The sequence below is a fragment of the Panthera onca genome, chromosome D2, assembly GCF_046562875.1.
Source record: "Panthera onca isolate mPanOnc1 chromosome D2, mPanOnc1 haplotype 2, whole genome shotgun sequence".
NCBI lineage: Eukaryota > Metazoa > Chordata > Mammalia > Carnivora > Felidae > Panthera > Panthera onca.
In genome coordinates, this window is record NC_138349.1 from 36,459,894 (window position 1) to 36,478,548 (window position 18,655).

Consider the following 18,655-nt stretch of genomic DNA (forward strand, 5'->3'; position numbering starts at 1 on the left):
CCTGGGTGACAGTAAGTGCTGTATATGCTCTGCTCCCCTGCCTCACTTTCTCCAGCTGTAAAGAGGGCTATAATTCTGGCCCCACTCAAAATGCATAAACTCTGCAGAAACTGGGGAAAAGGTTCACGGGGGTAATTCCGGCAAAGCTCAGGAACCATTCCCCTGTTCATTCTGTCCATAGATGGTTGACACTGGGTTGTTAAATAATTGTAGAACTAACTTGAAGGTTTTTTTGTCTTAATTCATCTTGGATAGGAAAGGTTATGCCTAGTTTGAGAGTACGATCCAGCCAAATATACACTTTTCAGAACTTACCCCACTAGGTGAACTTTTACAGGAAGGAGGTTCTTTAAAAACTTGCCTCTAATTGAGAAGTTCTCAATTTTGATGAAAAGGAATGATTTGAAAATGCAATTTTGTCTTATGTGTTATTGGGGAGCTAAATGTATCTAGAATTTCTTCTTTTTTTTTTAAATGTTTACTTATTTGAGAGAAAGAGAATCATCTGATGCAGGGCTCAACCTATGAACTGTGAGATCATGACTTGAGCTGAAATCAAGAGTTGGAGGTTTAATTGACTGAGCCACCCACGCGCCCCTGGCACCACTTTTTGAAGAGACAATCTCATCTTGGTTTATAATGCTGACTGGATCAACATGGGGGAAAGGGGAGTGGAGAGGTCCGACAGGGATTTTGCTGACCTGACAATAAGGGAGGATCTTCCCAGCTCGCTCCTTTCTCTAGGTTCAGCCCGTTCGGTCAACCGTCCTCAACTGTCGGCCTCTGCGAAGTTCTTTTCAAGACTTCCTGGAGCTTCCCAGACAGAATCAGCCAGGCTTGAGGGGAAAACTCAGTGACTGGAGGAAGAGCAGAGCTTGATGAGCCATCCCCCCCACCACTGCTTGCATTTTTTTGAAGTGATCTGAACACTGAAGAGCCTATTACCTACCAGTTTTGGTTGGGCCCTGAGTGGGTCTAGGTATGAACTTTCCTTGAAAAGCTGCTCTGTGCTCAGTGATTCTCTGTTCCTATTGGATGCAATCGAAACTCTTCAACCCAGTATCCACCAACCAGCTGTGTATCTGCAGCAAGTTACTCACCATTTCTATGCCTCACCACCCTCTGTAAAATGAAAGCACTGGTCTTTCTCAAACTTTGAGGGTACAAGTAGCTGTGAGATTCCATATTCTAGACCCTTAAACACCCCCTGGCCCTTCCCCAAAGATGTCTCCTAATACTGTCCTCAGTTTGGGTCAAGCCTGGAACAAAAAGCCATGAGAAATGGTAGGAAAAACTAAAATGGCCACTTCTCACTTAGATGAAGAAATCAATGAAGACAGGAATAGCTGTGTCCACCTCAAAGAAAACACCAGGAGATTTCCTTTAAGTAAAACCCCTTTTAGGAAAGAACATTAGGGGACCAGAACAGATACGGGAGTTATTAGGAGGGTTCTTTACCATTGCTTTTCCTTTGGGGGTGAATGTCTCATTCTGACAGTTCCAGAAAATGTCCATGGGCTGATCAAAGGGAGAAGAGACTGGCAGCCATGTTTCGTGGGGTGGGTAAGTCTGAGGGGTGACAGATCCAGAAAGGTCAACATAGATCCTAATACTCCCCTCCATTAATACTACTTTTTCTCTCATTCTTCCCCTTTTTTCTCTTACTGAAAACACTAAGGTTCTGAATGGCTTTGAAGGTACAATCCCAATCTCTTCTTGAACCGTAAAAGGACCTAAATATTTTTACATGATTTAACGCCTCAGATGAGAAACCAGAAACAGAGGTCCTCTTCATCCCTCCCTAGAGCAAAGCTCTCTGCCCCTCTAGCGATGTGTCTCAAAGCCTGATGCATCAGAGTTATATGGGTGCTTTGAAAAATGCAGGTTCCTAGGACCCATCATAAATCAATTCAGAATGCCTGGAGTGGGGCCAGGGGATCTGCATTTTTGACAAGCTCCCACAGGCGAGTGTTTTACCGATAGCATCTGAGAACTTCGGCTCTATGACCTAATCGACACCATGCCATTGCTAATACTGATCTCCTATAATCTTTCTTGGGACCATCTGAATCAAAAAGGCTCCGGTAAGTATGCAGTTTTAGATGACAGCGAGCACGTAATGTGCTAATTATGGCCAGTGACACCATGAAATAAAAGTGCATCACTGAATGCTTTCAATTTCTTACAATGATGGTAAGATGGCATGTCATGGGGCCTTTTTAGCCCCAGACATCACTCCAGAGAATTCCAAACAGATATAGACAAGGGCCATTAGAACCCCGGATCCTTTCCTCTCAGACTGTTTACCCACGAATAGGATGTCCTGAAGCAACACTTCCCCCAAGTGAAGTGTTGATAAGTCTGGTTATCAGCAAGATATTATTGGCAGTGTGATATGCAGGGCATTTACATTTTCTTGATAGGGTTAGTCATATGAAAGCTGACAAAGAAGGAACAGGAGCAGTGCTGTGGTGCAATAGCAACAGACAGCTGTCCCCTGGCTTCTCGATAAATAGATGGCTCACATTGCTGAGCGGTGTGGTCACCGCCAAAGGAATGGCCCTCTCACATTTCTTCCTGATTCACATATTAAGTGGGGTTACTGGTCATCCCCTCCCTCTTCGGCTTCCCAGACACTGAGTCTGGAATGAAAATTCACCTGCCTCTGAGTTGGCCACGGGTGGGGGCCGGGCTGTTACTTGGGTTCCCAGGTTGGAAGATTATCTCACCCAGCCCTCGCTATATAAGCTGGCCGGGGTGGAGGGGCTCAGCAGGGCCGACTCAAGGGATTCATTCCACGGGGGAATAAACACACAGACAAACCGAACCTCAGGCAGACATGATGGTGATGAAGGTAGAAGAGCTGGTACGTAAGACACGTTATCATTTCGCAGCGAAAATCAGTTCGGTCTTGATTTGTATTTGAAAATAGAAATGTCCTTTTATTCAGGCATGATGCGCAGGGACTCTGATGTCATCTACGGAAAATGGTTGGCTTATGTGATGAAATAAGTGAAACTGGAAAAATGGAGCTGGTAGTAATGAGTTCTCTATTTCCGATTTATTATCTTCTCCTTTGGTTTTCTTACCAAAGCGCAGATTCACAGGCAGGTATGAAGATGCCTCAGGGAAGAAGTTTTATTGTGAGGATATGTCTGGAAACTTTACAACTCAAGGCCAAATGTCATGGAAGAATTGGAAGAAATTATGAATGGAGCAATTTTAAATAATCACGGAAGAATTTTAAATAATCATGGAGGGGTGGCAGTTTTCCTAGGAGAAATGGGATTGAGTGGGTTCAAAGTGGGTTTAAACATATCAACCTAATCTAAGCCTTGATTTAGCTAGAGAAGAGGACGATCACCTGAAGGTAATCCTAGAATCCTGCCGCAGTGGGTCCCAGCCCGGGATCTGAAAGCACATCTCACAGAGGAGGCTGTCACCAGCCAGGGAGGACCAGAGCCCTCCTGCAGCATCCTCTTTGAAGAATGACTCCAGGACAGGTCTTGCACCTTCTGACACTACAGTTTTCTTCCCTCATAGGTTACGGGGAAGAAGAACAACAGCGGAGAGACTGGGGAGTTCCTTCCCGAGGATTTCAGAGATGGGGAGTATGAAGCTGCTGTTACCATAGAGAAACAAGAGGACCTGAAAACACTTCCAGCCCACTCCCTGAGCCTGGGGGAACAGCAGTGGAAGATTGAGAAAGAGCGAGAGGCAGAGGTAAGGAGATTCCCTGGATTCCACTAATGGGAAGTTGGGGACGGGACAGAGGAAAGAGGTGCCAGGCAGGAAGGAGAAAAGAGAGAACCAAATAAAAGCAGCCGTTCCAAAGATGTTTCTCTGCCAAATTCAAATCCATAAAGAGGCAACTTTTATAGGACAGGTTGTAGGAACTAATTCTTTAGCAAGACTATGACCTCTGGATTCCAAATCAATGACAGACTGTTCTATGATCATCGTCTGCTTGAAAGACTTGGAAAGAGAAACATGTCCAGTGACTTTCTGATGTCATACACGGTCTAGGTAGTCCGAAGCAAGAGAGACCTCTTTTTCTCAGTAATGTGGCTTGTGGTCCATGAATCATTGTTTGGCTGCGTTTACTATCTGTGTTGACAAATTCTGTGTTGCTGGGTGAATTTGCATCGCTTACTAATCACAGAGAAAGCATGCATTAGTTAGCAGTAGTCCCAGGACAGTCGGTTTCTTACTAAGCCACCTGAAAGAGATTGGCATTGATATTTCAGGGCTTAACGCTTACTGTTGGATTCTTTTGAGTTAAATAAAAAAGTCTACAGAAATCTGGGGTTTGTTTATGGAAAGGGTTACAAGATCGTCACTTATAGACTAGATCCTATCTCCAATTAGTCAAAAACTACAAACAAGAGATACGAAGGTGAAGGCAATTAGCTGAAAGATTAGACCCCAAATACTTAAGAAGTCACTAAGTCAAAATCAAAGATTAGTTTTAAAGTTGTTTTGTTTCTTCTCTTTTTTTGCTCAAACTGTTCACATACTTCTCTCAGACCTTGCACAATTTTGTTTAGACACAACCAGAATGCCTGTCAGTAGAACTCACCATATTTTGAAATATGGATTTCTTTTTTAGCTCAAGAAGAAAAAACTAGAACAAAGATCAAAGCTTGAAAATTTAGAAGACCTTGAAATAATCATTCAGCTGAAGAAAAGGAAAAAATACAGGAAGACTAAAGTTTCGGTCGTGAAGGAACCTGAACCTGAAATCATTGTAAGGACTGTCTGCTTTTTGTGGTACTACACGTCTGGCATTATGCTACAGGGGAAGAAATATCTGTGGAGGGTTTGGGCAAATGCTGGAAAGCTCGCGGTAACTCTCACGTTATTTTTTTGGCTTTAGACGGAACCTGTGGATGTACCTAGGTTCCTGAAGGCTGCCCTGGAGAATAAGCTGCCAGTAGTAGAAAAATTCTTGTCAGACAAGAACAATCCAGATGTCTGTGATGAGGTAAGGCTTACACAAAGCGCTGCAAAATCCAGCTCATTAATTTTGTGTTTCTTATGCTTAACTTCAGCCTTGCTAACATGATGCCAAAAACCAATCCACCTGAAACAGTTTCCCCAGCTGTTACCACATATGCGGGTAGCATATTAGGATAGCACGGCAATCCAGAAAAAAGAGGCTGGATTAGCGCTGTGGATTGCATCTTTTTTTTGGTACTTCTGACTGCTTTTTCAGTTTGTCTATAACTTTTTATATTCCTGGGATAGTCTTTTAATAAGGCAGGGCCAACGAATCCCTTTTGGAGAAATACATAACAGCATCATCTTTTTTTTTTTTTAATAACTTTTTTGTTTATTTATTTATTTTGAGAGAGAGCATGTGTGCAAGTGGGGGACGGGCAGAGAGAGATTCCCAAACAGGCTCTGCACTGTCAGCTCAGAGACTGATATGGGGCGCGAGCTCACAAACCATGAGATCATGCATGACCTGAGCTGAAACCGAGGGTTGGACACTTAACTGTCTGAGCCACCCAGGCACCTCAGAATCATCCTTGATTGGACCCAAACACATCAGCCTTACACAAGGAATCTGTGGACTGGAGTTCAAGTGGTGGCTCTTTCACTACTTGGCTATTTGATTTTTGGCAGCTAATTTGCTTTTTCTAGACCTCAGTTTTCTTATCTGTAAATAGAGCACACTGGAGTGAATAATGCCAACAATTGTTCTAGGCCAAATAGGCTATGAATCCATTCATACAAAGCCTTCTTCTACTCCTTTTTGCATCCTTTCCCAGCTGGAGAATCATTTCAGGCGGTGAACTAAAAATGACTCCTCCATTTTTTTTAATTGTTTTTTAATGTTTATTTATTTTTGAGGGAGAGAGAGAGAGAGAGAGAGAGCGCGAGTAGGGGAGGAACAGAGAGAGAGGGAGACACAGAATCAGAAGCAGGCTCCAGGCTCTGAACTGTCAGCACAGAGCCTGACATGGGGCTTGAACCCACGAACCACAAGATCATGACCTGAGCCGAAGTCAGAGGCTTAACCCTCCCCCCAATCTCTTAAAAAAGAATTGAATGCTTTTTGATATTCAACCTAGCAACAGTCCCAGATGGAAGAAAGCCATCTGATCTGCATGGCAAATTCTACACAAACAATGAAGGCACAGAATTCAAGAAAGGGAAATGTCAGCATGTAGGTAGTTTTGAACTTTAAATTCATATCCCTCCACATAGACCTCTGAGGGCTTAGAAATGTACCTGTAGGAAACTCAAACCTCATTTGTAGGATAATTGTTCTAGTTCTGCAATTTTAGTAAATTTGACATTTCTAATTCCAAAAGAAGCACTCGAGTTTCTATTAATTAGGTCACTGGAGTCCCCAGCTCCACAGCCCTTAGAAGGATTTATGCTCATTTTTATATGCATCGCTGTCTCTCTTTTTAAATCTCTATTCTGACAGTATAAACGGACAGCCCTTCACAGAGCCTGCTTAGAAGGACACTTGGCAATTGTGGAGAAGTTAATGGAAGCTGGAGCCCAGATCGAATTCCGTGATATGGTAAATATATTTCTTTGTTTGGAAATGAGCCAAAATAAGTAGACTATACGCTCGTGAAAACCTACAATGAAAAACGGGGTTGATTGGATTGAAAATTGATCTGAGAGAACAGGGCGAAAGCTCATTTCTCCATACAAAGAGAAGTTGGGAGATGGGACTAGGTCATGTGGAAAGTATTTTCCATACATACTGAAAAGCAGAGGAGTGTTCCAGGGAAAAGAAGGCAGTGAAAGCCTCTGCACAGAATTCAATATCCTCATCAGAGAGTTGGGTCAGTATCAAGTCAGTAGCATTACTGAGAAGTAATACAGTCAGCACTTGCCTCTCAGTGTCCCTGTCCTTCCATTATCCACGGCAGTCTGCTCATGGCCCCGTGGCTGCCAGCAATGTGTCAGAATTCTCTAGCTGTACACCTTATATGATAGATGCCATCAGTGAGGTTGGGGGCTAAACTGCCTACGGAATGAATTGCATCTATGGAAAGTAGCTGCTATTCAGACCTCAATAACTCAACCACTGTGATTTCTACAAAGACCAGCAGACAGCATATTTCATGAACTGCAGATTGAGCTGGGAATAGGCTTTATTTATTTAAATGCAACTCAATTTGACTTTATAGCAAAGTGGAAAAGGGATATTAAAAAAAAAGAAAAAGTCCAAAGAACTTGAATGAAATTGAACCCAAAAGACGAACACACAGAAAAACAATAAAAAATAAATAAAGTTTGCATGAAAAGACGCTCAAATTCTTGAGTGTGTGATTTGGAAGGCCAGGAATATACCAGAGTGGGGAAGAGGGCAGCTCTTAAGAGTAAGGGCAGTGTGCAGTGACCACCGGCGGTGGCAGCTGAGTTACAGAGGCTGTGCTGGTGCAGATGACAGCAGAGAACCAGCAAGAGATGAGACAAAACAACAGGGACACAGGAAGAGGTGACAGCTCCAGATTAAAATCTTGGAAGGGACTACTTGCATTCTGCCAGAATTTTAAAATGCGTTTGTCTAGAACTTCTGAGTCTATTTGGCAAAAGTGGATGAAAGTTCCGGGCAGATGTGGGTTTGAATATCTATTCTGATACTTGCTAACTGCGCTTCCTCGGGCAAAAAACTTGACTATTTGGGAGACTTGGTTTGCTCACCTGCAACATGAGGGCAGTCACACCTGCTGGGAGGACCAACCCATTGAAAGTGTGTAGCACCTTTCTGGCAAGTGGAAATTCTCTACAAGTTGTAGTTTTTATGCTTTTACCAAAAAAAAAAAAAAAAAAAAGAAAGAAAAAATATTTGTTAGATTTGAGTTTTCTAACGATGCAAATACATGCACACAGATACACACATAGGACTGCATACACTCACGTCCACACACGTCCAGTTTAGCGAATGCATCTGGCCAGAGCCTTCTGCTACAATACTTAGAATTAGCAACCCAGAGGGGGACAATCCAGTGTCACCATGGATGCCTTAGCAAATCGGGTATTTCTGGCCCTCAGAACCAAGCACTAATTCCTCTGACCAGTTCTTCTTTACATTAAGTCGCACCCCTTTACCTTCTGCTATAGCTTGAATCCACAGCCATCCACTGGGCAAGCCGCGGAGGAAACCTGGATGTCTTAAAATTGCTGCTGAACAAAGGAGCAAAAATCAGTGCTCGGGATAAGGTATTTCTCCTCTTCTTGCTCCTCCCCTCCACCACCTTCCTCCCCTTCCCCTTTCTTTCCCAAAGCCACCTCACTGTTTGGGTCAGCTGGAAGCTCAGGCTGTGTGGGATACCAGAGTGGCCACTTGTCCCCCTCCCACATGCTTTGGGGTCTGGGATGGCCTCTGTCCCCGCACCCAGCGAATCGGTTGCATTCTTCAATTTCCCAGTTGCTCAGCACAGCACTGCACGTGGCGGTGAGGACCGGTCACTACGAGTGTGCAGAGCATCTCATCGCCTGTGAAGCGGACCTCAACGCCAAAGACCGAGTGAGTACCTGGGCCAAGCTCCGCCTCCTGCAACTTCGTCCCTCACTTATCTGGAATCCCTCCCCAAGCTAGGTGCCCTTGTGGGACTCACTTCCTGGCCTCAGGTCCACCTTTAGCCTGTTGACTCTGCTTCTCTAGGAAGGAGATACCCCTCTGCACGACGCCGTGAGGCTGAACCGTTACAAGATGATCAGACTCCTAATTATGTACGGGGCTGACCTCAACATCAAGAATTGTGTAAGTACCTGAACTAAGCCGTTCCTGCTTGGGGGCTTTCTTCTTAACAAAAACATATCTCATGTACTTGAAAATAGTCCCACAGCTGTAGGATTTCAGGGTTGGGGGCAGCCTTTTGATGTTTAAATGCCCTGTAACAACGTTGCTAACGTTGCCATGAAGACACTGCTAACCTTGGCAAGGTCACCTGGTCAGAGATGGGTGTAGCCCGCCATGACTGTTTTGGCGCTGGTATAGTGTCTGGTGATTCTTTTAAAATTTGGTCTTGAAAATACAGGTCAAATTGTTCCCTCTCCCAAGCCCAAGCCCAATCTGCCTTGGCCACCCCTGGCTGAGCCAGGCCTGGGGTAGTCAGGTATAAAGACAGACGCCATTCCTGAAGTGATAAAATTCCACATTGGTCAATGTGGCCAAGAGCCAATGAACTGAAATTAATCAAGATCTAATAGGAGTAATTCTGAGTAGTCTCCCCCACCCCCACCCCTTACAACAGCATGCCATGCTACCCCTTTCTTCCAAGGCTAGACATGCTGTTGCCTATATTTTTGAGATAATTTTTATCCATTCTCCACTTTGGTTTATCTGCATATCCCTCAAAATAATTTCCTATATTTAGGCCCTGAAAATGCTCGTATAAGTCCCTTCTACAAGTACGTGTTAATTTAGCTTCATCTGCAAGCCAGGGAATAGAACCAACTTTTTCTCATGGTCCCAATTTCCAGACAAACATCATCTAATATAAGCTTTAAAAATACCACTGAGAGGAATGGATATAAATTACTAAAGAAATAATTTGAAAGATTTGGTGGAGAATCACTTTACAAAGAAGGAAAAGAAAACCCCAGTCATCATATACTGTGAATAATTTCTTCCCTTTATTGTGTTACTATGAGACCGAGAGGAATATTTTATCATTAAAAAAAAAAACCCACAAAACTGTCTCGGTGATAAGAACAAAAGATAAAAGCAGTAAATAGAGACTGCTTGGATGGGATTAATAGTAGGCTCCCTTGATAGTGAGATTGGTCTTATCTAATAATGTAAATAAATTACCAGAAAAAGAGATTTAATGAGATCTCTGAAACTGCAGAAAAAATGATTTCGTTTAGGCAGTGAGACACTACCAGCAGAAAGAAATAGCGTACATACTTGGGGAGACTGTGTAAGTAGCTAGAAAATTAGAAGATAAATTCTAACAGAGAAGAGTTGAAGGAACTCATGGAAGAATAGCCCAAAATATACCAACGGTTCTGAATTATCAGACCACAGCATAAGCGCCCAGAAACGATTAATGTCATTGGCCCAATGGACCTGTGAGCCATTGGACACCATCTTGAAGGGAACTGGAAATGACACACAATACATTATTCTATTGTTGTCCAAAACTCCGCCATCACGTGTCCGTGAGAGTGTTTCTCAAGGAAGATGCTACAGAGGTGGGAAGTTCCAAAATCAAGGTTACAGGGCCACTAGTTCAAATAAGTACATGGCAGCAGAGCACCTAAATTACTTAAATGGCGGCTGCAGGAGTCTGTGCACAAAACTTTAAAGGGCTTGTCCCTAGCCCAGTCCATTGCTGCTCTGTGGATCCACAGGGATCATGCTACCAATTCTTCTGATTTCTTCAGAGAGCTCACAAAGTCAGTTGGGAAATCTAATTTCCAACTGTTGCCAATTATGTCCAGCTTTTAAAAAAAAAATCTAAACTCTGGTTGGGCCCAAACAAAACAGGTCTCTAGACTGATTTGCATCTCAAAGCTGCCAGTGTCTGAGTTACCGTCTCTGAGTTAGAGAGACTTCCAAATGAATAGAGGTGGAAAAATTTAAGACTTCTCATATTTAAAGGCAAGAATTGAGAAGTGACATGGTTTTCCTTTTTATAAATGTCTTGAGACACATGCATAAGGGACAAGGAATTTTGGTCTCAAAAGTTACTTCCACACTGTTGATGTCACCTCCAAGAAAAAATGAAATTTCCTGGGAGATCCCAATGTAACTTCTGAGCAGTTGTGAAAACTCTACCCCTCTGAGCAGTAATTGTTCTGAAGGGTACCTGAGGACACCAGCCAGGGTGTCAAAGCAGCTCACTTACCACCAGTTTTTATCAATTGGGAATCATTTTCCAAATTGATCGGAACTGGTTGTTGACCACCACTTCCCCGTGCCCATTCTGCAGGATCCTGAAGATGCATAGAGCCATTTTGTGAATTTCAAAATGACTTTGCATGCTCTTGCCATTTACTACCTAGGGACCAGGGATTTTTACCCAAACCTGGGATAGTCCCACAGGGAAAAACAACAACAACAACAACAACAACAACAACAACAACAAACATTGCTAATCTGAAATGCCAAAAGCATTACTGTGAGAAACAGTGAAGGGCTGATTTGAATATAAACTGCAAATCACTCATAGTGGAAAGCATAAAACAGTTCAATAAAGCATACACCTATCCATTACCTCATTAAACACACACACAGAGGATGCGAATTTATAAATGCCTCCCATCTGGAAGTCAAATTTCCTCATGTATTTTGATTAGGCTGGGAAGACCCCGATGGATCTGGTGCTACACTGGCAGAATGGAACCAAAGCAATATTTGACAGCCTCAAGGAGAACTCCTACAAAACCTGTCGCCTGGCCTCCTTCTGAAGGAAACCACGCCTCTTTCATCGTTGTTCACTGGCATTTTGAGGGCACGGCCCCAAAGAAGAGCAACTAGTCATAAAACCCAGCTTCTATCCACCTGTTGTAAAGCTGCACCTAATGAGGTTTTGAGAAAGCACGGGGCTAGAGGTATAGACATGTCCCTTAGTGAAGCACACTCTATTTTTATTTGTTCCTGGTTATTTATTTATTTATTTACTTCGACACCGCTGATACTCAGATCCTTCACAATCATCCATTTGGTGAGCAAAGCTTCATTTGTATAGAACACTTCAGATCCTTCCGGCAGATCTTGAACCATGTTAACGAGCAATGTGGTCAGTGTCTACTTATGTGCGCCTCGCTCGTGGAAGCTATTTCAAGGTGTTTTTAAAAGACAAGGGTGATTATTGCAGCCCTCTTTTCTCCTGAATTTTCAATGCTGAAGTTCGAGGCAACGGAAGGCATGACGTGACAGGAAAGGAAACCGTAGAATGAAAGGGATTCTGTGAGAAGGACGGTAAAGCCAATTGTTTTATGCCTGGGTCTGGTATTTCTTACCAAGTCACATGTGGTACCAAGGTGAAGAGAATGTTGTGAGTGTAAGGGGTGGGATGTAGTGGCGGGAGTGGACCGCTGGGCCGTGCAGAGTTGAATCTGCTCGAAAAAGATGAAAGGGACTGCGAAGTGTAAATGTGTAAATGTATATTATGTTGTATGTCTATTTTATATTCATAATAAAAGCAAATTCTGAACCTCTAAGTACTTCTATGAGTGTGGTGGGAAAGAACCAGATGAAAAAGGCCATTTCGATGAAGTGTTTTTTTCTCTTCCGAGTTTTTCAGATTAGAAATGTCCTGTGAAATAGGACCTCTCAGTATTTAATGTGTACACAGACCGCCAGTGGTCTAAGCAAGACCACCTTGCTAGAATGCAGATTCTGATCCATCCCGTGGCGGGCAGGGCCTGGGACTCTGCATTTCTGATGAGCTCCCAGGTGATGCAGAGGTGGGGGTACACCACAACAGCACGTAGAGCAACAAGGCTGTGAAAACCATCGTCAAGATACAGGGGTGTTCCAGAGTTCTTTTGGCCCCAGTGATGGGGAGAAAGAGACCCCTGGTGGGCAGAGTGATTACTGCAAGCTAAACAAGGGCTCTTTACGAAGTTCCCATCAGGGCTAATCTGGGGTTTAGTGATTATTGTGGACACCGACTGTTGGTGTCAGAGGCTGCCCATGGGGAAACACACCTGGTCAATGCTATTTGACCTTCAAGGGGAGCCATTTTGTTGCCAGATGCTGGACCAGGTGCTAAGACCTGTGATGAGAAAACCGGATGGTCCTTGCCCTGCCTTCCTGGAACAGATAAATATTAAAGAAATAATCCTAGAAATATATAGGAATGGTCTGAGGTAAGTACAGCGAAGTAAAAAAACAGAGTCCTGTGAGAGTCTCAGCTGCAAAGGGCAGGGATGTCTACAGACTTTTCAGGGGAGTCTGAAGGATAAACTAAATCATTCAAGCCCAGTGTTCCAGACAGCAGAGAGACACAGGCAAGGGCAAGGTCATGGGAAAAGTCTGGCCCTTTAGGAAATGTATGAAGGCCAACGTGAAATGCTGGTACTGGTACCCCTCCCCTCAAAACTCATCCCAGATGGGATAACTAACACACAGCCTCAGCTTTGCCTCTAACACCGAGAGTGTGTACTCGCACTGTCCACAACCAGAAGGTGTCCCAGTTAGCTGGTCATGGGCACCTAAGTTGTGAGGACAGTCTGAAATATTTTTGGGTCTTTTGTATCTAGTCTCCTAACCTCCAAGGGCATCAGGAGCTTCAGTCCCTCCGTTGTCTCCCTCCCTCTCAATCAATCCCCTTTTGCCATCCCTCTGTCCTCCTGCTAGGGTCCTGGCTCTAACTAGTCTTGCCTTAAGGCTCAGCATCCTCCCATTTCTTCCTAGTAAAGCACCTACGACGAGAGTCACAGTTCTCTTGCTGGTACTGGTGTCTCCCACAGCATAACTTAGTGAGTTATCATGTGACCAAGTTCTCTATGATACCTTCAAGTCCCCCTCCCCGCCAGAGCTGGGAGGGGAGAAGAGGGTAAGGGTTGAAACACTTCCGTGTCACCACAGAGAGATTTCCAGTAGCACAGAGGCAGAGAGCATGAGAAACAGCATGGGTAAGTCCCACTGGAACAAGGCCAGCTCAGTCACCTTCTGTTAATGGAAAAGATAAACGCTTTAGGCAAAACTTTCAAGTTTCTGTCACACAGGTGGTCAACTTGTAAGCTCCTCCTCTTCCCACCTGACCCAGCTCCTTGCCCACAATCTGTCTCTCGTCTTGTGTTTTCCTCAGTGAAGGGAATGTCCCATTGACCGACAGACTCCTGCTAGTTCTTGATTCTCTTTTCTTCACCCCTCTCTTCCAACCCACCTCCAAGTCTTCTTACCAAGAATCCTAAGCAGCTCTGTAGTCTGCCCACTTCCCCCATCCCAGGAGCCACACGTTCAGACGGCCACAGTGTCCCCCGGATTACTCAAATGGCCCCTTGCCCAGCTCCTGGCTTCTGGTTCTCTTCCCTCCAGTCTGTTCTTGAAGTTTCGGCCAGAGTGACTTTGCTAAAATGCAAATCTGGTCAAGTCATCCTCTTTAAAATTCTTCAGTGGCTTCCCGTTTCCCTTAGGATGAAATGAAAACTCCTTAATGTTTTCAAAAATCCTTGAAATCTGACTGCTGTTAACTCCCTATTCTCATCTATTTCTCATCACTTTCTTAGCTAAACTCTGAATTTCAGCTCTGGAATTTTCAGTTCTTACAAAACCCAGGCACTTGGTTTTCTGTTTTCATATACTGTGCCAGCTCCCTGGGAGGCTCTCCTTCCCACCCCACCCTACCCCACCATTTCTCCTCATTCCTCCCCTTCGGGTTAGCTGTCTTCTTTCCACAAAGCCGTCCTTGACCCTTACGTACACTGTGAGTCCCCCATCCCCACCTGGGTTCCTGTTGAACTTTGTTTTTAGTCCAGTGGTGTCTTACATCTATGGGATTGCCTTTACCCGTCAAGGGGAAAAAATCTCTCTCCCCTTGAAGAAGTAATACCTACTCACCAAGTATTAAGCCAATTAGAGAAATGAATAATGAAGAAAGCAAACACCCCCAATAATCCTTATTTCATGCTATTTCTGTGCACATTACACATAGGCACTGTACATTTAGTTTTGTAACTTTGGTTTCAATTGAACAATTTAGTCTACACATCTATATAGATAGTATCCTTGTTTCAATTTACGATGATCACTTAACTAGGCCTATATTGGGCATTTAGGTTGTTTCCATTTTCCCATTATTTTATTTTAAGGTTTATTTATTTGAGAGAGAGAGAGAGAGAGAGAGAGAGTGGGGGGGTGCAGAGAGGGCATTTCCCATTATTTTAGACATTGTCCAATGAATGTCCTGATGCAGGCACCCTTTACACCTAAGCAGCTATTTCTGAAGAAATACATTTGTAGAAGAAATTTCCCCCAAATCATGAAGTTTCATTTTATACATTTTTATCTTTCTTTTTTTCCATTTTTTTAATGTTTATTTATTTTTGAGAGAGAGAGAGACAGAGTGTGAGCAGGGGTAGGACAGAGGGGAGACACAGAATTTGAAGCAGGCTCCAGGCTCCGAGCTGTCAGCACAGAGCCAGATGCGGGGCTCAAACTCACAAGCTGTGAGATCATGACCTGAGCCGAAGTCGGATGCTCAACTGACTAACCCACCCAGGCGCCCCTAAATTTTTTAGTTTTCAACCTGATCAGCAAAAGATCTATTTTTGGTGGATTTTCCTTGATTACTTAGAAAGTTCAGCAGCTTCATGTTTATTGAGCGTTTTTCTGGTTCAATCTTTGTTGCATTTTCTATTAAGTCAGGTTCCCTGGAAGCAGCACTTGGAATGAGGATTCTTGCGTAAGTGATTTATTGAGCGTGCTCTAGGAAGGCAACAAGGGAAACAGGACAGGGCAGAAGAAGAAACAGGCAGAGATGTGCTTTCAGGAGAAGTCTCTCCTCAGCCTTATCCCAGCTCAGGAGCATAAATCATGCCACAGAGGCCAGAAAGCCGGCTGGGAATGCCCTGCGTCAGGCATTGGCCTCGGGCCAACTGCAAGGGGTGGGGGGTGTAAAACCTCCCAGGCATCCCTGGGTAAGGTAACTTCCATCAGCCCAAGGGCAATGCTCTGGGGAAGAGTGAAGATCAACCATTAGTGCCCAAATCTGAAGCAGCTGGAGGAGGGGTACATCAGCCTGGTCAAAGGGACCTGTCGGACACTAATAGCATTTATCATGTTGCATATGTTTTTTAAAAACATTTTTAAGCTTTTACTAAGGATGCTAGACCTCTCTGCTCTATAAGATGCATTATAAATGCACTTTCCTAGTTGTTTGCACGTTTCTAACAGAACATTATATTTATATGTAAATTAATCAAGCTTCGCATTTCTGGCTTTGATGACCTCATTTAGGTTTCTTCCAACACAAGGTTGTTTTAGACAAAAAATGTACTTACCTTTTCTCTAGTATTTTACAAGTTTTTTTTTTAATTTCTTTAATCCGCTTGAATTTAGTGTGGTGTATATTGGGGAGAAGATAGGGATTAGGCTTTTTCTTTCCTAAATGATAGAACAATAGCTGATACTTAAAGAGTAGGTAATTCTGTCGACCGATCCTCCTTGGAGCCTTCTACAAATATAAATCTACTTACCCCTTGCAGTAGCACCACAGGTATGAAAATAGATGAAGAAAGTGAGGCACAGAGTGGTTATGTGATTTATGCAAGGTCCCAGGCAGTAAGTACTAGCAAGTTCAGATTTTAACACAGGCAACGTCTCGTCTTTGCACTTACTTGGTATGCCGCGCTGCCATTCCCACATAGGGAACCAGTTGTGCCAATGCCACTGAATTGAAAAGTCCCTCATTTCTTCTTACATTTGGAGTCATTCTGAACTCCCGACTCTTTCATTGATCTACATGCATTTTTGCACCAGTCATGCAGTTTTAATCGCTAGGGTCCTGCTGTACGCTTTAGTATCGGGGCATACAAGTCCCTCCCAGTGTTTTTCTAAGAAACTTCCTAGCTGTTCTCATATTTATTCTTTCAAAATGTAGTTTAAAATCCAAACGTATACAGAAGCAAATATATGCAGACACTGTTTTGGATTTTATTAAATTCATACTCTGGGGGAGACTTTGGTGAACAATGCCTCCTCACGCAAAAAAAGAGTGCCTCCCTCTGTCAGTTAAGCATCCGACTCTTGATTTCAGCTCAAGTCACGATCTCAAAAGTTCGTGAGTTCGAGCCCTGTGTTGCACTCTGTGCTGACCACGCAGAGCCTGCTTGGGATTCTCTCTCTCAAAATAAGTAAGCTTTTAAAAACATTGCATGTAAAGAGTTTTCTTCACAGAGGTCCTATATATATTTTTATGTAGGCATGATCTGTGTCTTTGTGAAGAGAGTCATCTTAAAATGACATTTTATAGTAACTTATTAACTAAAACTATTACCTTTTGGTGCACTTAGTTCCTAACTGACCACTGCGCTGAACATTTATTTATGGTATTGTCATTTTGTTGCAATAAATCAGTAGTGCGTCATGTTCTGACAAGAATAAACCTCAAGAGGAAACCCGCCTGCTGTTCTCGCAGGACCGGCCAGCACGCCCTCCGATTTTGCAACAGGACGAGCACCTACGCGTAAGTAGAAAGTGGGCACAACTGCAAAATACATAACAAACGTGCAGAAACAAAGAAGTACCTGCATTTCTAATCTTTTCCCAGTCGCTTCTTTTATGAAGAGGACAGTCACATCTGCAGTAACTTCCCTCAGTTATGATATCTGGTGCAACTGGGGCAAATAGACACACGTAACTAGTTGGCTGAAAAAGTAGACTAAGGTGGGGCATCAAAAGAGGTTGAACATACGACCCCTTAAATATTTTGAGTTTAAAATACATAAGTGCACACTCACATGCTGGTCTGTAAAGATGAGCGCCTGTTCTTGGGAGTATGGACCCTCCGATGGGAAATCTACAGCTGTCTTCTTGAGTCCCTGTCTCTTTAAAGAAGAAAGAGAACTTAAGACTTGAGCGAAGCAATCCAAGTGTGGAATTTTTACTGGATCCCCCCAAATCCTAGTTGTCCTGTTCACACCTACTTTGACAGCAGGTATGGTTTTGTTTTTTTTTTTTTTTTTTGATGTTTATTTTTGAGAGAGAGAGCAAGCACGAGCAGGGGGAGGGCGCAGAGAGAGGAAGGCACAGAATCCAAAGTTGTCTCCAGGATCTCAGCTGTCGGCACAGAGCCTGACGTGGGGCTCAAACTGAGGAACTGTGAGATCATGACCTGAGCCGAGGTCAGATGCTTAACTGACTGAGCCACCCAGGCGCCCTACAGCGTTTTTCAGTGGCTCACCTTTTGTTATGTATGTTATATATATATATATATATATATATATATATATATATATATATATATATATTAACTAAAAATTGTGATAACTGTTGTGCTAGGAGAGACAAAAAAAGAATTCCTGGGAAAGCATCACCTTGGATTTCCTGGGAATTCTTTTTTTTGTTCCTCATAGTGCAATAGTTTTCATAATGTTTAGTTAGCGTATATTATTTTACAACGCTAGTCACAGTGGCATAAACAGACTTGTGAAGAAACACACACCTAACTTTCGGAGAATCCAAGTGGGGTGGAGGGAGGCGCAAACTGGCACTCAAGGAAGTGGCCGACTGTGGCATACGGGCTCAGCGGCGGCGGCCATCAGTTTTACAGAGGGGAATGGAGGTGACTAATCCATCAAATTGCTCAAGAGGAAGTCAGACAAAAATGCTCTGTCTTTAGAGACTTCATGCTTAATATAAACAATATATAAATATATATGGACACACATACATATGTGTGTGTGTGAAATATTCTTTTACTTGTGTTCTGCCCTGGTTATGATTACAACCAGGAGTGGGTTTTAAGTTTTATCAAATGTCTTTCTGGCACCCGTTAAGACAACTCTGATTTTCCTTATTTGACTAATAAATATGAAGAAGTACATTAAGAAGAACTGAAATATCCTCACATTCCTAGAATAAATCTCACCTGCCATGGTATACTGTTTTAATAGTTTCTCTTTACCAATATTTTACTTTAGCAACTATATTCATAAGTGAGACTGACAGAATGTTTTTTTTTAATTTTTTTTTTTTTTTAACATCTATTCATTTTTGAGA

At 43.2% G+C, this 18,655-nt stretch overlaps 1 protein-coding gene and 1 long non-coding RNA gene across 2 annotated transcripts; one reads left to right on the forward strand and one right to left on the reverse strand.

Moving 5' to 3' along the window:
• Window positions 1-2,642: 2,642 nt before the first annotated feature.
• On the forward strand, window positions 2,643-12,147 carry ANKRD1 (ankyrin repeat domain 1). The gene is made up of 9 exons (XM_060642053.3): window positions 2,643-2,866; window positions 3,544-3,723; window positions 4,610-4,747; window positions 4,877-4,984; window positions 6,440-6,538; window positions 8,095-8,193; window positions 8,402-8,500; window positions 8,639-8,737; window positions 11,281-12,147. Exons 1-9 carry the CDS (start codon window positions 2,840-2,842, stop codon window positions 11,389-11,391), a joined length of 960 nt encoding a protein of 319 aa, XP_060498036.2. The 5' UTR covers window positions 2,643-2,839; the 3' UTR covers window positions 11,392-12,147.
• Window positions 12,148-16,568: 4,421 nt separating this feature from the next.
• LOC145712498 (uncharacterized) lies at window positions 16,569-17,857 on the reverse strand. The gene is made up of 2 exons (XR_014135352.1): window positions 17,395-17,857; window positions 16,569-17,271 (listed from the first exon to the last, which is right to left on the reverse strand). It is a non-coding gene; the product is annotated as an uncharacterized LOC145712498 (long non-coding RNA).
• Between the last annotated feature and the right edge of the window lie 798 nt (window positions 17,858-18,655).

Bases quoted from the DNA above. Each gene is read 5' to 3' on its own strand.
- ANKRD1 (XM_060642053.3), top strand. From the start codon at position 2,840: ATGATGGTGATGAAGGTAGAAGAGCTG. The intron at 4,748-4,876 runs GTAAGGACTGTC...TTTTGGCTTTAG, and splicing joins AACCTGAACCTGAAATCATT to ACGGAACCTGTGGATGTACC. The intron at 8,738-11,280 runs GTAAGTACCTGA...TATTTTGATTAG, and splicing joins ACCTCAACATCAAGAATTGT to GCTGGGAAGACCCCGATGGA.